This window comes from Aulonocara sp. 'chitande type north' Nkhata Bay, linkage group LG12 (genome assembly GCF_057382095.1).
Source record: "Aulonocara sp. 'chitande type north' Nkhata Bay isolate Kocher_YH1m ecotype deep benthic linkage group LG12, A_spYH_male_GT1.1, whole genome shotgun sequence".
Classification (NCBI taxonomy): Eukaryota; Metazoa; Chordata; class Actinopteri; order Cichliformes; family Cichlidae; genus Aulonocara; species Aulonocara sp. 'chitande type north' Nkhata Bay.
This window is the reverse complement of record NC_141355.1, coordinates 20742637-20765228: the sequence shown is the minus strand read 5'-3', so window position 1 is coordinate 20765228 and position 22592 is coordinate 20742637. Positions and strand designations below refer to the sequence as shown.

Below are 22592 nucleotides of genomic sequence, written 5' to 3'. Positions count from 1 at the left end.
TTAATTATTAATTACAATACTGTGCAAAGGCCTTGAGTCTTTAGTTTTTGTATAATTTGGCATACCTCAGCCTTTTCTCTCGGTTTCCCTTTCTTAAGAATAGCTTCTTGACAGCCACCCTTCCACTGAAACCATATCTGATGAGACTTAAGCAAACAGTAGATGGATGGAGTGCAGGGTCAGATGCATCTGTCAGGTCTTGTATCAGCTCTTTGCTGGATTTGTTCCTGTTTCTTAAAGACATGACTTTAGATACTTTTCGTCTGCTGAAGATCATTTTTAAGGTCTTTCACTTGTGCAGTTTCATTAAAAAAAAACCAAATTTAAGGACACACAGCACATCATGTCAACTAAAGAAATTAAAACAAATGCTGTGTTTTTGAATCAAACTGCTAGTTTCCAAGTGTCTAAAGTTACAGTGTAGACACTACACTGGTGTTAGATACCAGTTTGTGCTTGAATGATTCATAGGTCAGTGTTAAGTTGCTTAACAAACAAACAAACAAATGATCAGGTATAAGGACTATACCTGAAAATAAGTGAAAATAAGTAAAAAAGCAGAAAATGTCCAAAACAAATCAAAACTGTGAAAGATCTTTAGAAAGCCTGGAGAAGCATTGCTCAAGACCACTTTATAAAAAATCACAAAAAAGCCTGGAAAAATATAAAGACAGACTTTTGCCCAATACTGTATATCCCCGAGTTTAATAAGTGGATTTATATGATTTATGATTTCTATTATAGCCATGGGGAACACATGGGGTAGACTGGATATGACTTATGAGATTAAGAGGTGTCCTTTTGGAGTATTTCGAGTGTAGTATGGTTAATTTTCAAACACTTATTTGATGTGGGATTTCAGAAACAACAGACATACAAAATAAAAGGGAAATTGTTTGCACTTACCTGTATTTGTGCAAACTAGAAGTACTAATAATGATATAAATCCTATCAGTACTAAAATATAAAATGTGATTTTATTGTTACTCTTAAGAGGCTTATTTACCTGTGAATGAATGCCATTCTAATTACACCTTGTAAAATCCTTTAACATTTCCACAGCTACTGAATAGCCTCCCTTATTTTTGCAACATGTTTGCATTAGTATTTCTATTCCTTTTACATTTTAAACATGAGTTAAGATTTTTTTTTCTGAATAACATTTTTGTTCATCGTCAAATGTTCGACTTCCTTTTGTATTTTGTTCTAATGTTCTTGCTGTTCGTGCGCAATTAAATAGTGAATTGAATAAATCAACAAGCTCATTATTATTTTTAGTTTATACAGTGCTGCTTTACCTAGACTTCATAACTTTTATCAGATTTTTATTTATTTGTTTTTGTCCTATTTTATATACTCTCTCTCTCTCTCTCTCTCTCTCTCTCTCTCTCTCTCTCTATCAATGTGGTATAGGCGGGTTTTCCGCCAGCAGGGTTTGGTTGATTCTCTATTGATTTGCTGGGGTGGGAGAGGAGGAGGAGGAGAAAGTGAAATGGGAGGAGAGCAGGAGAAACCTCCGCCTGGCCGGTGAGGGAGGGAGGGATATGATTGTGCGTGTTCTGGACGAGAGAGGAGAGTGATCATAATCAAGGCAAAAGTCCGGCTTGCAGCGGGAGCGCACTCTAATCACGTGGGGTTTGGATTTGTAAAGGAGAGAAAAAAGTAAAAGTGTCGACGAAGTGACTTCTGGTTGTACTTTGTATTTTCTTTCCTCTCTGTGCCTTTCCACCTCCCCCTCCGCCCTGCATTCCGCGGAGCAGCTGTGTTTTAATGCCCCTGCGCACCCGTGGAGGAGAGGAAGGAGAGAAGAGTGAAGAAGAAGGGGCAGAAGAAGTAGTGAGAAGGCCTGGACACCACCCGTCCTCGCCCTCTGGAGGTCTGTCCACTCTCCCCTCCTGGCCCTGCATGGACGGGGATGGGGAGAGCCGGATGCTGTTGCCGCGGGGCTGAGCGCCTCACCTCCCCGTCTATGGTGCGCCGCTTCCGGCCGCTTCTACTGCTGATCATCGCTCTGTGCTGCGGTGCTCACATAGGTAACTAATCACACTTGCAACACTGCAACACCCAGAATCTCTTTGGGTCACAGTAGCAACTGATCTGTAATTTATCTACTTTCATATTCAGTGATGAACTAATTACTGCGGACTCCATCAGCTATAACCATAGTAACAACATTTCTTTTCAGTCGCCATCACTTGATGGTGATTGAAACACTTTGTTAGTTATTAAGCATTTGTAATCACTGTGCGGTTGATCCTTGTGTTGGGCCCAGTGCTGCCTGACAATGGCTCTCTCTAAAGCGGCAGTGCAGCAGTCTGAGCACGGATCGAGTTTCTCCTCTCTCCTGGGCCGTCATTCTCCTGTCTGCCTCTTAATGGCTCATGGAGGAGGGGGAGAGAAGGCAGGAGCGAGCTACCTCTCCTCTTGTCCATATAAACCAATTCTTTTAGTGCACTCGTTTACAGAAAAAACAAACAAACAAAACAAAACAATCTATTCCACCGCTGCACATCATAAAATGTAAAAGGAAGTTGTGCTGTGATTTAAATCTGGCCAAACCTAAATAAACATGTAATGTTGAGCTGATGCTGATTAATAATGTCTATTGTAAGAAATAGGATCAGATAATCTAATTTAAGAACATATTCTTGAATGTCCAACATATTTCTCTTTATATTTGTGGATGTTTATCTTTTAAAACCCCTACAATCATCCAAGGCTTGTTAGAAAAACAACAACAACAAAAAAAACCCAATGAATTTAATAAATGAAGAGCCTGTTAACTGGACGTTAACAAGGTGTCTGCAAGGATTTCTGACACTAAACTCAAATGTGACAGTTTTGACATACTTCTGTTTTCTGTGGCTTTGCAGAGCTCTTTACTTTTTTGTGAAACTGTTTGCTGGTCTGGTTTTCTGTCTCGTAAAGATACAGAAGCATTTTACATTTGGTGCAAAAAGGCAGCAAAAAAAAAAAAAAAAAAAAATCAAATCTGGCTGAGTCTGAGTGTTTTTGTCTGTGCAGGGGGTCGGCTGTCTGTAGAGCAGTCACACCTCCAGTAATTAGTTTAACACAGCGCAGGCAGTCGGACAAAATGGGAACACAGAGAGAGACCCACTTCACATTAAAGACCCTCTTGGCACCTATGTTGCACGTGCGTCACCTGGAAAGAATGTGTTTTTTTGTTTGTTCTTTTTTTAGTTTGTCCAGCCAAACAGAATGTTTTATTTGTTAAAACTTGTACATGTTTTGGGGTATTTAGATACATTTCTTTGTTGTAAGCCCCATGTGTCTGTTTAGGCAGGGAGGAAGGAGGGTCTGAATTGTTGACTATTGTTCACAATGTCTGGCCGACGACAGAGAGAGTGAGCTCCTGTAAAGCTTTGCAGCTTAAAGCTATGGAAAGGGTGTTTGTGTGATTTGAGCTCAGCGTGTGAGAGAGTGCACACAACAAGGTGATCAATAAGCACTTCTGGAGCTATTCCCTTGGTTGAGAAATGATCCCAGTAGATCCTTTCCTGATCTCCAGAGATCAAAGGAGTTGAAGGCAGCGAGATTGGGAGGCAAAAAAAAAAAAAAAAGCTTAACCGAGCCATTGAGATTCAGCTGGTTGATCTTATGACCTCTGTCTGATGGTAGAGAAGGTGCCTCAGGAAGAGAGGCAGTAAGGAGGTGAGGCTGGCCAGGGAATGAGGCTACAAAGGAAAAAAAAGAGAGAAAACTGAAGATATGAGAGAGAAGAAGATTCGAGTCCTGTGGGATTATATTGAACGCGAGGAAGACAGAGGATAAGGAGCAATGTTGAAGGCAATTTTAAACACACGAGGAGTTGTGTATTCTCCTCTTAATAGTATTTGCCAGCCACCGCAGTATTCATCACCTCGGCTTTACTTGGCAAAAAATATGCTAATTTAGAGAAACTGTTTACAAAGGAGATCACATGAATGTTTTCAGAAGCAAATAAGAAAATTGTGCTTTAACATGTAACGTGTAAATATTACAGACGTTATTAAGCATCATATGGAAATCCTAGTTTTTATTTCCGAGAGGTCAGAGTGCAGGGTCAGCATGGGAGCGACACAGTGGTGTAAACTTCAACAGAAGCTTTCCGTCAGTAAGGTTTTGCAGATCGATGGTTTAATGCCAGAGCCCTGCAGTCAGAGGGTCAGCTTGCTTCTCGCTAAGTTATCCTTCGGAGAAAATATTAGTGAATAAGTGCTTTTTGTGCAGCAGCTCATGATCCTGATAACTTCTGAAAGAGAACAAACTGCTCTGATTAGATTGGGAGTCGCATTTGGGTACTGCAGGCTAGATTGGAGGGAAAGAAGGAGGCTGTTGGTGCACCAGTCAAAGACACAATGTGTCCTCAGTACTCAGACCTGTCTGTGCAGCGGTGGTTGGCATAGGAGGCAGCCTGTGTGTGTGTGTGTCTGTGGGTTGGTGTCAGTATTTAACAGTTAGGAGAAAGATTCTAAAGCGCAGTGTGAGTGAGGGTCCGTACCTGCACCCCGAATAGCAAAATTCAGAGCATTACTGCCCCCATTTGGTGGCATCACACTCCTTCATGCTCTAAAATCAGATAAATCGACAGAGAATAGCGGACGTGTGCTGCCAGCTGGTTAAGTGATGGAGTAACGTTTGAGTGATCGTTTCTGTAAAAACTCTTGCACTTTCGGCCTTTTCTTGGCCATTAAGAGACCATCATCTAAAGATCACCGACTGTGTGTGGTTAACGGAAGTACAAGCAGCATTCTTTCTAAGATAGCTATTGCTGTGTGTGTGTGTGTGTGTGTGTGTGTGTGTAGCTGCTCATACACTGCAGAGCCTCTCTCTCTCTGGCCTAATCTAATTGGAGCACGTTGTGACTAATGCATTAGGTCTGGTCTCTAATCTCTTTCTCGCTCTATCTTTCTCTCTCTCTCTCCGATGATCTATGATATAAAAGGCGACTTTGACCCTCGTTACATTTAGAAACGCAGAAAAAGATAAAACATCAGGGAAATCTGTTTCTGATGGCTACACGAGGTGCATTTTTGATTATGTTTTTCCTCTGCAGAAGCCACCCAGGATCACTAACACAATTATTCAGCACCTTGCTGACGAAGATTATTAGCTTCAAAAAGTCACTGTGTTGTGTTTGTATTCACAGCACAGCTGCTTTGCCCTGTTCCCTTTGTCTATAATGCTCTATATGCTGTGTGCTCCTTGGCTGTATGGGCACTTTTATCTCACTGCTTGTGGTAAAACATGCTTCGTCTTCCCTCTCTCCGGTTGCTCTTTGGTTTATTACACTTCAGGTTTATTACGCTCACAGAGCGGCACTGATGATTGATCCAGACTTTCAATCAACAGCTGGTTCTTTTTCTAGTTTTATTAGGTTTTTATTAGACTGTAAAAAGACTCATATCACTGCGTGCTTAAAATCAAAGCTTTCTTCACACGTAACCTTGGTAGTCTTGTGTGATTGCACAACCTTTTCACTTCCACTGAGACATAACTGTGTCTAGTTCATGCCTAAATTATCAGACATGTGTGTATTATATATTAGTATTCCAGACTCTATCTGTGTGTCCTCTTCAGGTCAGTGCCAGGTGGCCACACCTCAGTGTCGTATCCAGAAGTGCACCACCGACTTTGTCTCCCTGACCTCCCACCTGAACCCTGCGGTGGATGGCTTTCACACTGAATTTTGCAAGGCTTTGCGTGCGTACTCGGCCTGCACTCAGAGGACAGCAAAGGCCTGCCGTGGAAACCTGGTCTTCCACTCGGCTGTTCTGGGCATCTCAGACCTAATGAGCCAGAGAAACTGCTCCAGAGACGGCCCCACTTCTCCCACACACCCTGAGATTCCCTTTGAGCCATGCAACTATCACAGCCGCACTCAGCACGCCCACACGCAATCCCATGCACACGCTCACTCACACTCACACACTCACAGCCACAGCCACTCTCGGGCTGAGTACCTGTTTTGTGGGCTCTTTGGTGACCCCCACCTGAGGACATTCAAGGACAGCTTCCAGACTTGTAAAGTGGAGGGAGCATGGCCTCTTATTGATAACGACTACCTTTCAGTGCAGGTCACTAATGTTCCTGTGGTTCCTGGCTCCAGTGCAACAGCAACCAATAAGGTAAGGAACCGGAAACTGGCTTTTGGGCTCTTATTTTTCCATTTTTGAAGCTGAAACACTCTTACAAGTGCAAGCAGGGTTAACAGTCTAGTTATATATCTCTTGTTTGGGTTTCCATAATGACGTCCAAGCTACTTTTATGCACGTCAGAATAAGAAATCTTATCAAAGTCAAACTGGAAAACATGCTCTCCTTGACTCTCATGCTGAGTGTTTCTCGCTCCCATAGACTCACAGGTGTAAGGCAAACAGCCTCAATCTTGTGACTCTTAACTCTTGTGACTGAAGCAGTGTTAGAAACCTAACTTGGTTAATGTCTGCGTACAGCCTGACCTTTAATAACATGAAATGAGATGTGTGAAAGGACCCACTGTTTACTTATGTGTGTGTCTGCAAGCACTTGTGCGTGTGTCTCATAAGTTCACGAGTGGCACTCCTTGCGCTCTGCTTACGGCACTGTGTGTCTTAGAGGACACAGTGCAGAAGACGCTCACTCACAAGCACACACGCAGGCACACACCACTAAATGGATGACGAACCACACAAGGTGATCTTTGTGGTGTTAAAGAAGCAATGTTGTTTCCCCGCGATCATCTGCACTTTCTAGCACAGTCGATAGCTTTAATTATTAAAGGACATACACACCCGTGCATACACTTAGTCACGCACACACTCGCAGAAACACACACACATTAAGCAAATAGTACAGCTGCTACACTTTGGAGCTGTAGGTTTGACCTTGTGTCAGAGGTGGGGCAAGTTATTAGTCACGATTATTAAGGACACAGACACGCACACATACACACTCTTTCACACACATTAACGGCCCTCCAGGCTTAATGGCCTGCCAGGTCTCATTCCTCACGGCTGTCATATGAACAAAGCAGCCATTCACCGGAACTATGATGCTAGTGCTAACCGTAATGCTCACACCACACCCTGCATCTACCACTTCCAGCTTCCACTCACCACTGGATCCCTGTGTGTGTGTGTGTGTGTGTGTGTGTGTGTGTGTGTGTGTGTTTCTGCCAGCCTGTGTGTTCGTGTGCGTGCATGTGTAAGCATGTTTGCATAGCTGTGTCAAATTACAACTTGTTAAAAAGTCATTAAGTCATTTCTCAAATGTAGCCTGATGAGAGTTGGTGACCTGTGCAGTGGGTGAGTGTTGATATTTGTGAAAAACAGACAGATGGAAATTTCTTCTGCTTGTCATGAGATTTTTTTTTCTTGATTCAATTATTAACAGTTTAGTGCATAAAATGAACTAAACTGAATAAATTGACTCTTTTTATTTTAGGAACCCCAGGATGCTCAGTTACAACACAAAAAAGGGAAATGTATCAAACATTTGTTTAAAAGGTTTAAACTAACCAGATAGTTGGAATTGCAGCTTATTATTATTTTATGATTTATTAGGATTTTCTGTCTTCCTGATCAACCAAAGTGCAGCTATATTCATATTTTCTGTTTTGTTCAACTAGCAGTCTGCTTGCTAAAGATATTTCATTGACAGGGTCCAAAAGCCACTGAAATTCATTAGGAAATTATTAAATTAGTTGGTGATTAATTTACTTTCAATTTACTTGCTCTATTCATCATGTAAAATGAAATTAATGAAATGTCTCAATAACTGTAAACTGAACACATTTGAAGTGTTCCTCTAAGTTACCTGATGCTCTGCTGCTTTATAGATCACCATCATCTTCAAACCCTACGAGGGCTGTACGGACCAGAGGGTCTACCAGGCCGTCACGGACAACCTTCCGGCTGCCTTTGATGATGGAACCGTGAGCAGTGGCGACCCCATGCACAATTCTGCTGGTGCAGACGGAGCAAGCAGGAAGGTCCGGGCTCTGTGGATCTCCGAGCGCAGCCCAGGGCGCCACGTGGAGCTGCACGCTGGCTACATCGGCGTGACTGTAATTGTTCGCCAACTGGGGCGCTACTTGACCCTGGCGGTGCGGATCCCAGAGGAGCTGGCTCAGGCCTACGATGCCACCCAGGACCTGCAGCTCTGCCTGAACGGCTGCCCCAGCGCAGAGCGCATCGACCAGGCGGGGCATCTTCCCCTGCCCGTCTCCCCTCCTGCGCTTGGCCTGCAGCTTCAGCAGCTACGTCGGCCAAGCTACTCCTCACAGACACAAACATCCGCCTACGGCTCCACGCAGGTCTCTGGTGTGGAGGGGGCGAGGGAGCGGTGCAGGGAGCAACTGGAGGTAGAGGACATTTACTTCCACTCCTGTGTGTTTGACCTCCTGACCACCGGGGATGCTAACTTCACAGTGGCAGCATACAGTGCGCAGAAGGATATGGAGAGTCTCCATCCACACCGGGACAGCTGGAGGATCTACCCCCGTAGTTTTGCCACCTCCTCTTTACACTTTGATTCTCAAAATTTCAAACGGCTTGCCCTGCTCCTGCCATGTTTTCTGAGCACTGTGTTGATGTAATAGCGGGAGTCTTTGTGTGCGCCTGTATGTGTGTAGGTCTGGGTATGTGTGTGCACTACAAATAAATGGTTTGGAAGTTTTTTGCTGAGCACTGATACTTAACACTGGCACCTGTTTCTTGCAGTGAGGAACCAGCAGCCTGAGCAGTTATTAGGACTTTAATTTTCTTTAAAGGTGAAAGACCTCCCAGTGGACGCAGGACATGCTGGTGTCACTAACTATAAGAGAATCAGCTCTCTGGAGGTAAAAAATGCAAAATAAAATAAACAAGACGTCACGACGGCTTCTACAATCTGTCTTCAACTTTGGATAGAACGCACCTGACAATGACACAAATGTCTCTGTGTGTTTAAATTGACTGTAAATAGTTCATTTTGTCTTCAGTGCACTGTGTAATGGAGTCAAGTTTGTTTTTGTGCCATTTGATGTGATTTTTTTTGAATACCTCAGATGAGGAGGTTTGTTTTAACAAATGCACTTTATTTTAATTTTTTCCACAAATCCACATCAGTGTTTTTTTGTTTTCTTTCACTTCATGTCCTCCATTAAAACTAGCTCAAACTTTGGAGCTCTGTGATTTGGTTTTGGATCCTTTCACAGTAAAAGTAAGTAGAACAATAGGAGATGTCATTTATTTTTAAGTGCAACAAGTACTAGCTGATTTGCTTCAGCATTTTATTTTAAGTAATGTGAGCTGTTCTGTTGAATGTATTTTGAAACTCGTCACAGCGAATGCCATCAGTACTACTTTGTTTTTCTCATGCCTGACTTTGACTGCTTGTGTGAGTCTGTGTGTTTGTGGGTGCTTCAGTGTTTTTCTTTTAATGTGTCAAAGTGTTTTCATTTCAGCTGATTTGCATTAGAAGAAGTCCCGCCTTTTTGCTAAGACGCTGTGACTTTACAGGCTCGTGTTTTTTACTCGGTCTACTTTTTTTTTATTATTCGTATAATTTGAGCCAAAGACAGATTTTATTTTTTTTTGTTTCTTGTGCAGCGAAAATCAAAACTCAACACCAAACCAGCACCCTCCACCCTCTCGGAGTCTTTTTCTCCCTAGTTTTTAAACTTACTACTGTAGATTGGTTTTGTTGGAACTGACAAGCTGCTCCTTGTTGGGATACATGTAAAATACTGGAGAGAAAGCAGTGCAAATTACTGAAGAAACCTTATCACGCTAGGCTGTGTTTTCTGCATCAGCGTTGTGTTTTAAGAATTTGATACCTGGTAGAAGTTTCTACCTTTAAAAAAAGCCTGTGAGCCTTTTGAACGCCAAATTTGTTTGACGATATTGGTTCATCTCAGTTTTTTTTGTTGTTTTTTGGCATTGTGGTCTCTTACAACATGTGTGAGTGAAGAGTGACTGATCAATGTTGAAATACTTAACTTATTTATGAACGTAGTGCCCCGTAGAGGAAGTTAAGCTCCATATTCTTGCTGTTAAATAATAATTTAAAAAATGTCAGATGTGATTGTACTGCCACCTAGTGGTAATCTGTTGATATGTCAGTGTGTTACTCAAGGCTCTCAAAAAAAGGAAAAAAAAGGAAATAAACTGTGTGAGTGTTTTATTTAAAAAAGCGAACAAACATGAAAGTCAACACAGTTCGATTTTACTGTCTATTAATTTTACATTCACAGGAATATAAAAAGAAAAATGAATATACTAATAAAGTAAAACAGTATTAATGAGTAAACAAACAAACAAAAAAAAATGAACAAACTTTGAGCTGAAATTCACCCACAGGAGTTTAGAGTTAAATAAGAGCGAGACTGTACACACACACCTTCCCACAGAAGCATTAAGCCATCTGTCTGTGGTTAGCTTTTGATCAGATAACAGGTTTGGCCTCACAAACACGATCTGTTTTCAACTGCCAAAGGCAGCGACACCTGGATGTCTCTGTGAAAAGGCTGAAAAAGGCGCGTCTTTAAGCGTTACAGCATACTCCTGTCATCCTGGCAATGGATCATTTCCCGTTTAATCCGTCAAACCATGTCCTTAAAATCAACCACGAGTGGGAACATACTCATTATCTTCCAGTGAAGAAAACTCCTCTATGAAGACTTCAGACCAGAAACAGTTATCCTCTCTAGGTTAGTTTCCTTGTCAAGGTCATATGTTGCATGAGAAACCCATTTCCATCGATCTGAAAAGTCAAATACTCCGTTCAGACTTACATAATCAAATGAATTACACTCATAGAAATACATGAAGATTTACATACGTATAATAATCAATGACATGCAAAGGTACATCTGTGTACTGCATGATGGTACTTACCACTTAATAACAACATAAATGGTCATCAGAGTGTCAAAGGCGAGGATCTTCATGAGAAGCAGCCTCATAACCAGGATAACCACTGTGTTTGTCCACACATCAATGCCTGAGAGCAAACCATGCAGACCAGTATAAGATATCCTCGTGTGTCAATTTATTGATTTTTTTTTTTTTTTCATTTTTGAGCAACAACAAATTACCTTTAATTTTTTCTTCTTCATGGCACAGTTTGTCTTGATGATCTGAAAAGATAAAATGTGAAATTCCAGCTCCAAATTTACAGATATGGTCACGTGAACTCATCTTTACCTGATGAGGTGATGCGGCGTCTCCTCTTGCTTTTTGAGTGTCTCTTGCGACTTACTGAGCAACTGTATGATGGCCAGTCTCTGGTTGTCACAGTGATAACAGCCACCACATTGGGGACATTGTGCTTCCTGGTTAAAGCGATGCTGTATGGCGTGGTGGGCATGTGACCCTCTGACGCTGAGCTCCAGCTGACCTCCAAGTGCCCTCTCCTGAAGTCATTCACAATGCACACCAGCAGGGTCCAACCAAGCCTCTCCCCTGACAGGTGAACTGGAGGTGCCAGTGAAGCCAGCACATCGCCCTCTACCCCTCCTGATTCAGGTGGAGCACAGAAGATCAAATAAAAAAAAAAATCAAAAACAGAGGTAAGTTGTGTGCGAATCTTTGCAGTGATGAATTATTCTCGTTGCTGAGCTCTTATCACACATATATGTTTTATAATCAAAGTGGTGATATGTTTATATGTACTACATGTATTTCTGAATTTGATGTAGTAACTCCAGGAGCTAAAATTAATGTATGCCACCAGAGATGAAGGATATTTCCTACCTGCTATTTTCTGTGTGAATAATTAAACTAACTTTTATTGACTTGCAACAGTTACAGAGGAGAGCTCTTAAAACCAAACTCCTAGAAATCCTTCTTTAAAGTCAGTGTTGTGGACATTTATGATTCATGTGATCATTTAAGACTAATTATTCTTTCATATTGATTCAAAAGATATATTTTAAAATATATTTAAACTTCTTACCTGTCCACAAATAGATGATAGGAAGGTAGAAGAGACCCCTGGATGGCTCAGTCATGTCAGCTTCAGTTAGAGTGACTTTTGTGATTACTGATCGTTCTGTGCGTTAGTGTATGTGTTTGTGTGGCTTGTGTATGTGTGTGCTAAATGGGGGCATGCCATTTGGCTTTGGCAGGAGCATTGCATTGTGGGGGACTCACATGTCTCATTGTTGTGACCTTATACTAACAATGGAACCCCTTTGCCCCCACCCAAATGCCTGCACAAAACCCAAACACATGCACACACAGACACAGGGACAGAGAGAAAGAGACAGGAGGACTGTGTGAGCTTTGGATATGTAAAGCACTATCTGCATTTACAGAGAAAGGACAAAACAGAGGACAAAACGGAGGACAAAACAGAGGACAGGACAGAGAACGGGACAGAGTATTTTGGACAGCAGCAGAGAGTAGCTGCAGTAACTGGAGAGACACACCTGCTCGCAGCTGTTAGATCTGAGGTGAGAAACTGATAATATCACCAAACCCAGAACATTAGACAAAACTCTTGTAGGTTACACCTGCACACACACACACACACACACACACACACACACACACACACACACACACACACACACACACACACACACACACACATATGCATGCACACACGCACACAAAGAGTTTTGTGTCATCACTAGTGGGTGGAAACTTAAAAGGGAAAGTGAAAGTTACAGCAGGGCCTTAAAGGAAGCATGATGAAGCTAAAATGACTGAGGTAACGCATTTTGACATTTCTTTAAAACTTTACATCTGAAGCAGACTTTAGACGGGGCTTTTTTAGCACACTCCAACATTTAAACGCTCTTCCACCGTCTGGTGCATTTCTGGTGAGCTCAGAGGTTGCAGCAAGCAGCCTTACCTTTTCACTATGGTACAGCACAACTAATGTCTCGGTAACCCGATTTGAACTGCAGCTCCTGCAGCTGTTGTCACCTTACAGTTATAGCTGTGTCCTTATTTTGTTTTGTCCACATGGAAAGTCATGTGGCTTTTTTGTCACATGTTGGATTCTCTTTCAGGACGAGACATGTTGTAGCCTAACATCCAGCAGCGTGGTTCAGTATAACACCATTACTGTAAGCCCTTTCTCTAATTGCTGCTTCGCTGTGCGAGGAAGAGAAATTAACATCAGACCAGGGGTTCCAAGTGAAGTCACTTTAAGTCCTGCAGTGTTGAAAAATCTTTTTTTGGTAGTAGAAATAGGTAAAAACCACAGAATTCATCAATTAAAGTTTGTCCAAATTTTACAGCATGCACCTTTGAAACCATTTGCCATATTTGGAAGGAGGACTTTCTTAGACCTCTACAGATAAGAAGAAGAATAAAGGGTTCGTCCCAGAGACTCATGTGTTCATGATCTTTCATTTGTGTCTTTCAGGTTTAAGGAAAGAAGTCCCAAGAGCTTGCTGTTCTTGCTTTTGCTTCCTCAATATCATCATCTGACAGTCACTTCAGCTCCCTCTTATTTTTTCCCTGTGTTCAGGATATGATAGAGTGATATTAACACTATCTGTCAGCCTGTCACGTCAGAGTTTGGCATCTTTCTAATAGGTTGTAGAAATTCATTTAGTCTGCAATGGTCTCTGCCAGGCTGTTGGTGCTGTCCCTCTTTAGCGCGTCTCTGGTTGGGTCTCAGCCCACAGAGAGTTCACAACAGGTTTCAAGCCCTCCTGCTCATCCTGCAGGGGAACCATCTCTGAGTATCGATAACCTGTCCTTCCCCTGGAGTCGCCTTCGCCTACCAAAGTAAGTTCTGCACTCGCTTTTAAATATTGTATTAAAATAAATCAATCAATAACAAGAAAGCTGATGGATATTTGTCAATGTCTTAATTTATCTCAGGTACATCATTCCTCTTCACTATCACCTCCTCCTGCACCCCAACCACACAAGTCTAAGTTTCACTGGCTCAGTGCAGATTCAGATTGATGTGCAGAACAATACAAACTGGGTCGTATTACACAGCAAGGGTCTTCAGATCTCCAAAGCCACCATATTAGACCAGAACCTCACTCATCTATCAGAACAGGTAGTTGTGAATGCACATCAGCTCTTTTGTCATTGTGGCCTACATCAGACCCATCAATCTCCTTCTGTTCCAGGTCCTCCCAGTTCTTCATAACCCTTCCCATGAGCAGATAGGCATTTTTTCTCCCAGAGTGCTCAGCAGTGGGCAGAAGTATTTCCTGTATATCGAGTTTGGAGCAGAACTTGCAGAAGGTTTCTATGGCTTCTATAAGAGCACCTACAGAACCAGTACAGGAGAGACCAGGTGAGACCAGGTGTACTATTCCACAGCATGGACTGTAAGCTATCTTGCACATACCTACAAGTGTCTTTTCTAAAAATCTGATAATATCTATTCTTAGAACCTTGGCTTCAACTCATTTTGAGCCTACGAGTGCTCGAATGGCATTCCCTTGTTTCGATGAGCCAAGCTTCAAAGCCAATTTCTCTGTACGAATTAGGAGACGTCCCGAGTACATTTCTCTGTCCAACATGCCAGTAGTAAGTGTTGCATATGTGCCAGTTGTCACAAATGTTCAAATGAAAACAAAACAAAACAAAAGCACTTCATTTGAGTTTTTGTGGTTTTCAGATCAAAACAGTTGAAGTCAGCGGTGACTTGCTTGAGGACCAGTTTGCTCCAAGTGTACAGATGAGTACTTACCTCGTGGCGTTTGTCATTTGTGACTTTAAGTCTGTCACTGGAACAACATCCTCTGGGGTGCAGGTGTGGTCTACATGATAATGTCTCGTATGAAATGCCTTCATTTCTTCCTTACTTTCTCAGTCTAAGTGCCTGTTTCTTGTGTTTTCACTGCAGGTTTCCATCTATGCAGCCCCAGAGAAGTGGCAACAAACCCACTATGCCCTGGAGGTTGCTGTTAAAATGCTAGACTTCTATGAGGAGTTTTTCAACATTCGCTATCCTTTACCCAAACAAGGTAATTATTATTATTATTTTTTGCTTTGAGAACAAAGCCAGAAATATAAACTATAAGTATCCTGATCCATGTGCTCTTCTTTCAGATCTGATAGCCATTCCAGACTTCCAGTCTGGTGCTATGGAAAACTGGGGTCTGACCACCTACAGAGAGACCAGTCTTCTCTACGACCCCCTCACATCCTCTGTTTCTGATAAACTCTGGGTTACAATGGTCATTGGCCATGAGCTCGCCCATCAGGTGGGAGTATGACAGTGTATGCATACAGTAATGACATGTAGGTTTAAATGCTGTCAGGCAATCACTTTATTACAGAAAGAGTCAAAATTATAATTCTTGCTGGCAGTGGTTTGGCAACCTGGTGACCATGGAGTGGTGGAACGATATCTGGCTGAATGAAGGATTTGCCAGATACATGGAGTACATTTCTGTGGAAGCCACTTACCCGGACCTCAAAGTGGTATGTGCTTTAATCATTGATTGACAGATTAATATTAAACCTGAGAAAGAAGATTAATATTCATATTGTGTGCTCACTCTTGCAGGAGGAATATCTGCTGCACACCTGCTTTGCAGCTGTGGGTCACGATTCATTGAACTCCTCTCGGCCAATATCTAGCCCAGCAGAGAACCCCACTCAGATCAAAGAGATGTTTGACACAGTCTCTTATGACAAAGTATGTCTTTGTCTTTGCATGTTTCAAAATGTTTCTTTGACAGAAAATCTTTTCAAAACCTTTTTTTTCCATTTTCTTGATGTAAACACTCCTTTGAGCCTCCAGGACTTGTCCCGACCTTTTCTCTCTTTCTTACCAGGGCGCTTGTGTCCTGCACATGCTGCGACACTTTCTGACAGATGAAGTGTTTCAGAGAGGGATTGTGCGATACCTCCGCAAGTACAGCTACAAAAATGCACACAATCAGGATCTGTGGGACAGTCTGGCCAACGTAAGAACCCAAATTACGCTAACTGTGTCAAAAGGCACCGTTTTCTTTTGTGTAAATTATGAGAGATGGTCAAAGTAACACGCAGCCTGACAGAGATATATTTTACATTATTTGGCTTTTTTCCCCATATGTGGTCCAAACTATTTTAGTAGATCATGAAACTAAAAAGGCGACATAAGAGTTTGATTACAGGTAGATAGAACAAATATTCATTGAAAGCTTCTGCTTGTCCTTTTATTTCTGAAATACTCACCTTTTTATGATAGTTTGTCATCTTGACGTTATCATGAAAGAGCAGATCGTGACAGATCCACAGTTATGTTATGTTAACACAACACTTGACATACAAACAGTAACTTTTAAGAAAGTAACTCCAAATTGAATTGAGAAAATAACTTTAAACTTTGGGTTACTGACTTGAAATTTTGGGATGAGAATCCAGAATTTCAATATATAAAAGGATTTTTTTTTTCTAGTTGCAGAGACAAGCTTAAAGGTTTCAGTATAAAAAGATTTGTAGTCTTAACCATAATCGCTGAGAAGAGGCAGGATGAAGTAGAGGAGAGGAGGGAATACTGGGACCCAGAGTACGTGACTCTGTCTCAGATTTTTGTTGACTAATAATACACTACCCTTATAATGGTTTCTGTAACAGCTGGGACTCCATCAGATGATAGTCTTTAGTTTTTTTTTAATGTAGCCCATAAAAATGTAGGTTTTACAAATAAGCATTTTAAACTTCTGGTAACAGCAGTGTTATAGATCTGTTGTTATTTGTTTTCGTTCCAAACAGCTAAGGTTTTCTATTTCATGGTGCAAAAATCGATTAGCCCAGACTTTAAAGTTGCTTAGAGTAGCTAAAGTAACAAACAAAATGAACATTAAATCTGTTTTACTGCAGTCAGTGTTTTGTCTGTGCCTGGTAAAGCTGTAATGAGTGCAGACTGACTGAAAAAAAAGAATGCATTGCCTTTCCAGGCAAAAATAACAAGAGACAAAAAAAGCAATCACAGTGTACACTGTAATGGATTATCAATGTCAAGCAAATTTAAAATCCCATTATAACAATCACATCCAAAAATTAAATGAAATACATGTCAGGATATGCTAGAGAGAGGTCCCAAATTTACAAGGAAGGCAAAATAAACAAAAAAAAGCTGAGATACAGAAAGTCTAATTCGCTAGAAAAAAAAACAAGGTAGGAATCAAAAAGCAGCTCAAGAAAGACCAGAAACAAGAGGTAGAAAAATTAAGGACAAACAATCTGACAGGTGATGATATTAAACACAACTAAATAGGGCGAAACAGTCTGGCATGGCAGAAAAATAATAGGAAGTAAATCCAGAAAATGTGAAACTTCCAGAATAAAACAGTTGTTAACCAAGAAGGCTAATAACTAATGAAACATTAAAACTAACTAAACATGAACACTCACACAGAGTCTGGAACAAGATCAGGGACAACAAAACCCGCAGTCTTAAGCAGTTGAAATACAGGCAACTGTTTGTGAAAATTAAGTCTAATTGCTTTCATCTTAAAGACTATCAAGCGTTGGATGACTGAGCACCTACTGAGACAACAAAACCCATATATATATATAACAAGAACCATGACTGTAGTGTATTATAACCCGTGTTGGGATTGTCACTCAAAAAAGTAATTTAATAAACATTGCTTGTTACTTTGTTACTTTATTTAATTACTCACAGAAGAAAGTAATTTGTTACACTACTCGTTACATTACATTATTTTCATGTTTCTCTGTAAAATTACCTGAAATGCATTGTCACATAATTACTGGTTAGCAATATAATTCTTAGGCTACAGTCCCACACACCAAGACAAATCCCTATCCTAATGAGTATACACACAAGAGCTTTCTTTTAGTTTTCCTGAATGAACACAAAAAACGACAACCCAAAGCAAAGCTGAAAACCATCCGAAAGAGTTCATAAAGCGAATGCCAAGATGAATTTACTGTAGCGACATTTACCGGTACAAGTAGCAACAGAGGTTACAATGTTACAAGCCTTTCTGTTCATTACTGTTTTTGTTACCTGTGGAAGTTCCGGCTCTGGCTGCTGGACTGGGGTCAGCATGCATTCGGTTTTAACATCGCTCTGGGTTCCAAAGAGCCGAAGGTCTGTTAGCACTATAAAGCAGTTCTGTCTTGGACGCAGTTGATATTTCACCATTGCACTCTTGTCCTTTCTTTGAATAAAAATAAAAGTAATGTCAATTTCTCCTCGCTCAAAAGCCGTAGACCTACTCCAAAATGTTCCTCATCCTGCACACAAATTTAAATCAGCTGATTGTAGAAAAATTCAAAGACAGCATAAAATCATCCCTTTCATTCTGTTTTTCAGACCTGCTCAGAGGAGGACTTCATCTCAGGGAAACACTGTTACAGCAGTAGCCAGGCCTCCAAAAATGCAGTGAGCAAACATTTAAAAATAAACTCACTGGGTCGTCTTCGCTGCTTACCTCATATAAATGTCACATAGTTTATAAGATTGTGGTTGCATGTTAATTTCAGTGGACTGTCTCCTACAGTACCTGTTTGCTGGGGAACATTTGAACCTAACAGCCATGATGAACACGTGGACTCTGCAGAAAGGTATCCCTCTGGTAACTGTGACGAGGAAGGGGGCTCGTCTGCTGCTTAGACAGGACAGATTCCTGAAGACAGTGCTGCCCTCTGACCCTCAGTGGTCCACTTTACAGAAGGGGTAAATACGCACATGCCTTTCTAAAATTTTCTACTATTTAACACATTGTTATGTTACTCTACATGTAACTCCTCTATGTATTACTACCATGACTTCTGTTTAAGATGAAGGATTTGTATCTTTTGTGAGTATAAATTTCTTTTTTGTATAGTTTCCTTTGGCATATTCCTCTGACATATAAGACAGACAGTTCCAGCACCATCCACAGACACCTGATGACATCACCTACAGGTAAGAGGGGAATATAAAATTGAATAAAGCTTTTCTTTGCCATTATCTTGGTCTTTGCTCCAACTTTTACTGTATATGTTTTATTCAGATAGTATACATATAGGAGAGGAAGCCAGCTGGGTTAAGGTAAACTCTGATATGACGGGCTATTACATGGTTCATTATGAGGATGGTGGCTGGGATGTGATGACTAAACTGCTGAGTGAAAACCACACTGCTCTGAGCTACAAAGACAGAACTCATTTGATACACAACGCCTTTCAGTTGGTCACGTAAGTATATGTTTGTGTGTGTAACTGTTTGTGGTTTACGTGAGCTAGCAAGAGGTTTCTGTATAAGAAAACAGCTTTGATTACTAAAAGTAAAATAGAAAACAATAATCTTCTCTTTATATTTATTTCTTCTAAAGCGCTGGTCATCTGCCGCTCAATAAAGCCTTAGACTTAATCGGTTATCTGCTACTGGAAACGCACACAGTGCCTCTCCTCCAAGGACTGGGATATCTAGAAGCTTTTTACCATCTGGTTGAGAAAAGAGATGAGTCAGTTTTAACACATAACCTGGGGGTAAGAACGCAGGACACAGTTTGATTTTTTTATGTCATTATGGCATTAGTTTAATGTGAGTTGTTGTTTCTGTTGTCCTGTGTTTCTACAGGCATACATCTTGCGATTTTTCCGTGCCATCATCGACCAGCAGACGTGGAGTGACAGCGGCACTGTATCAGAGCGCCGTCTTAGGACTGAGGTCCTGTCACTGGCTTGTCACCTGGATGACCCTCCCTGTGTGAAGCGGGCACGTCAGCACTTCAGCGACTGGCTCCAGTCCAACGGAACCCTCAAGTATATCTAAACTACACTTCAACACTCATTCACAGTCAGCAACCACATATATGATTCACATAAACAACTGCTCTTTCCTGTGCTAAGAGAGCTCATATAATCTGATATGTCACCATATCCCTAATATGCACGTCTGTGTTTGTGTTTACTTCAGCCTGCCCACTGATGTGGCAGAGACTGTGTATTCAGTTGGAGCTCAGGATGACCACGGCTGGGCCTCGCTCTTACACACATACAAGATTTCCCTCTCTGAGGCACAAAAGCACAAGATCCTGTATGCTTTGGCCAGCAGCAAAGACACCAGCAAACTTGAAGGGTATTTTGTCTTCATGCTGTTGTTGGAAAATATAGCAGAAATGCTGCCACCTTGTGGTAAATATGGAGGCATGTATGGATTAGTAACCTCAAAGTCTGAGCCTACTTATTGAAGTGTATGGTAAGCTGAAATTGAATTTTAGTTAGTAGTCTTTGTGTTCATGTTTGTGTTTTTGTTACAGCCTGCTGGAGCTGGGTTTGGAGGGAAAGGTGATTCGATCCCAGGATCTGTCCACTCTCATACTGATGGTAGCCAGAAATCCGAAAGGACATTACCTTGCATGGGACTTTGTGAAAAAAAACTGGGACACACTAGTTCAGAAGTCAGTATAACAGAGACTGTCCTAAATGCGTGCCATATAAATGCAGTTTTTAATGCTATTTTTAACTATAGCATATTCAGTGAAATCTTTTTCCCCCCTCAAACTGGCCTTGTGATCTAGATTTGCGTTGTAGTGTTTAAAAGTACCATATCATACAAGCACCACAGTCTGGATATTCAGATATATTTGTCTTGACCTTCTTGTCTGTTGTCTTTCTGGTCTCCAGGTTCCAGCTGGGCTCATTTTGCATTAGAAACATCATCATTGGCACCACAAGTCAGTTTTCCTCTCCAGAAGAACTCACTGAGGTAAATAACATGGTTTATATTCCACAAAGAAGTTTAGATATATTGATATTCTGAGAGGTCAAATAACTAATATGTGCTAGCCTTGTTGCAGTTATAATTGAACGAGTAGATTTCTTTGAACTTTTTTGTCTGTTTTCACTTAAATAGTTGTGTTTTTGCCCCCAGGTGCAGTCATTCTTTGAGTCCATCAAAGAACAGGCTTCTCAGCTGAGAGCTACTCAGATTGCCCTGGACAATGTACTGAAAAATGTCCGCTGGGTTCAGAGGAACCTGGAGACGCTGAGAAAATGGCTGAATGAGCAGATGCAGTGAAAGACAGCAGGGACAAAGGTGGTGGCTTTAACATACCACAGAGGGACTATCTCACAGTTTTTTTTTTATTTGTTTTTTATTCAGAAATGTATATGCTTGAAATCACTGAAGGGTTGACAGACTTGTAAATACAAAACATGTGAATTTCAGGGAATTTGTTGATTAAAACAAGAACTAAAAATTACTGGCAGCTAAGTGGTAATGGTTTGTATAAGAATAAGTTTTGTGTTATTTTTAGTGTGTGTGAAACAAAGAGATTCATTCCAAAGAGGCAAGAAACACAGCATAAATGGATGCTTCACCATCAGGGGCGGAGCCCATGGGTGGCCAGGGGTGGCAACGGCTACAACAGACCAAAGTCTGACTACTCACTGCAACCAGTGATGAAGTCATTAGGGAGCCACAAATATAATCAGAATTCACACTGAGTTGGGACTATATATTTTTTTAGTTTTTCACTACAGTTGTTCTCACACAAACAGACTTTGACATCAGCCACACGCAAGTAAAATTTGAGAAGCTGGTAAAAAACAAACAACGAAAAAAGCAATGTCAGCATCAGAAGGGGCAAGTCTGCAGAATTTGAGAAAGATGGGTCACATGACAGTAAACCAAAAGAGGAAAAGAGTTAAACAAGTTTGTCAAATTTAGTAAATACATAAATAAACTGGAAAAATATAGCTAAGATCGGACTCTTATTAAAAGCAAACAGTAGTTAAATTATGTTTTAAGGAATGGAGTTCTTCCTGACCCTCCAATGCACTGCACAGTTCCTGGCTTTACCATATTCTTTATGTGCCTGAACAAGAACAATGAGCAGAAGCCAGTTATCTAAAGGAGTCATATAATGAAACAGAAGCCTTGTTACACATTCACAAACATCAGAATCAAAACAAACGGGTTTGAAGTTAAACACGAACAGTTAAATGAGTACTTACAAAAATCAAATTATTAAACACAACAGTTAATGCACAGCTATGCTCCTCAGTATTCAAATCAAATGCAATGACTTGTTTGCTTTAAGCTGTAATTTTTTATATATATCAACAACATAAAAAGAAATCAACTTTGTAAATTTTCAAGATTTTTTATTATGCCCTCATGTGGAAAGAAAACATTACAGCCATGTCATGAAAAAGCAATTAAATGAAGATTGTTTTCCCCACATTTTCACACATGAGAAAAAGAATGCACAACAGTGCCACCACAGTGTAAGTAATAGTTTCACCCTGACCACATCTATACAAATGGCCAGATTCCAACACGGTTCACTACATGGACAATAAAAGAGTTTGTTGTACTTCCTGTATCTGCGTTTTTGTTGCATAAACTGAAACATATCCTTTATGTCTTGAGTGTAGATTGTGTACGCCTATATTATGTTAGGGTCTTGGTATAAATACTTAATGCCTATCATTAGGGTTTAGGCTGTAAATGAAAGTAAAACAATTTAAATAGCATGACAACAAAAACAAGGGAGAGAATAAAGGAGTAGGAAGAAGTATAAGCTTATTATTCCCACCACATCGCCACTGTTTAGTATAATCATCATTGTAACTTCCTATTTAAGTTCTGTCCTATCATAAATCTTTATTTGTTGTTATTATACTAAAACAACAAAAACACACACATAGTCCAAAACGTGGAGCTTGTTAATGATCTGAAGGCAGTTGG

The 22592-nt window shown here is 40.8% G+C and overlaps 3 protein-coding genes across 3 annotated transcripts; 2 read left to right on the top strand and 1 right to left on the bottom strand.

Annotated features, from left to right (window-relative positions):
• The first annotated feature begins 1562 nt into the window (after nucleotides 1–1562).
• On the top strand, nucleotides 1563–10147 carry rgmb (repulsive guidance molecule BMP co-receptor b). The gene is made up of 3 exons (XM_086314167.1): nucleotides 1563–2033; nucleotides 5581–6128; nucleotides 7819–10147. Exons 1-3 carry the CDS (start codon nucleotides 1916–1918, stop codon nucleotides 8575–8577), a joined length of 1425 nt encoding a protein of 474 aa, XP_086170293.1. The 5' UTR covers nucleotides 1563–1915; the 3' UTR covers nucleotides 8578–10147.
• LOC147317334 (uncharacterized) lies at nucleotides 10098–12033 on the bottom strand. The gene is made up of 5 exons (XM_086314168.1): nucleotides 11919–12033; nucleotides 11168–11479; nucleotides 11059–11100; nucleotides 10859–10964; nucleotides 10098–10724 (listed from the first exon to the last, which is right to left on the bottom strand). Coding segments are annotated over exons 1-5 (516 nt in total). The 5' UTR covers nucleotides 11974–12033; the 3' UTR covers nucleotides 10098–10723.
• Nucleotides 12034–12623: 590 nt separating this feature from the next.
• erap2 (endoplasmic reticulum aminopeptidase 2) lies at nucleotides 12624–21102 on the top strand. The gene is made up of 21 exons (XM_086314166.1): nucleotides 12624–12677; nucleotides 13341–13708; nucleotides 13805–13991; nucleotides 14065–14234; nucleotides 14332–14470; nucleotides 14562–14696; nucleotides 14790–14910; nucleotides 14996–15150; nucleotides 15257–15370; nucleotides 15456–15587; nucleotides 15727–15858; nucleotides 18225–18293; nucleotides 18412–18587; nucleotides 18739–18818; nucleotides 18907–19090; nucleotides 19228–19384; nucleotides 19476–19660; nucleotides 19815–19976; nucleotides 20158–20298; nucleotides 20525–20606; nucleotides 20772–21102. The coding sequence occupies exons 2-21, from the start codon at nucleotides 13539–13541 to the stop codon at nucleotides 20916–20918; spliced, it is 2838 nt and encodes a 945-aa protein (XP_086170292.1). The 5' UTR covers nucleotides 12624–12677; nucleotides 13341–13538; the 3' UTR covers nucleotides 20919–21102.
• Nucleotides 21103–22592: the final 1490 nt, after the last annotated feature.

Coding starts and splice junctions, on each gene's coding strand:
- rgmb (XM_086314167.1), top strand. CDS start 1,916: ATGGGGAGAGCCGGATGCTGTTGCCGCGGGGCTGAGCGCCTCACCTCC. Junction 2,034..5,580: donor GTGCTGCGGTGCTCACATAG/GTAACTAATCAC, acceptor TGTCCTCTTCAG/GTCAGTGCCAGGTGGCCACA. Junction 6,129..7,818: donor GTGCAACAGCAACCAATAAG/GTAAGGAACCGG, acceptor GCTGCTTTATAG/ATCACCATCATCTTCAAACC.
- LOC147317334 (XM_086314168.1), bottom strand. CDS start 11,973: ATGACTGAGCCATCCAGGGGTCTCTTCTACCTTCCTATCATCTATTTG. Junction 11,480..11,918: donor TATCATCTATTTGTGGACAG/GTAAGAAGTTTA, acceptor CACCTGAATCAG/GAGGGGTAGAGGGCGATGTG. Junction 11,101..11,167: donor ACGCCGCATCACCTCATCAG/GTAAAGATGAGT, acceptor TTATCTTTTCAG/ATCATCAAGACAAACTGTGC.
- erap2 (XM_086314166.1), top strand. CDS start 13,539: ATGGTCTCTGCCAGGCTGTTGGTGCTGTCCCTCTTTAGCGCGTCTCTG. Junction 18,819..18,906: donor CCTGATGACATCACCTACAG/GTAAGAGGGGAA, acceptor TGTTTTATTCAG/ATAGTATACATATAGGAGAG. Junction 20,607..20,771: donor CTCCAGAAGAACTCACTGAG/GTAAATAACATG, acceptor TTTTGCCCCCAG/GTGCAGTCATTCTTTGAGTC.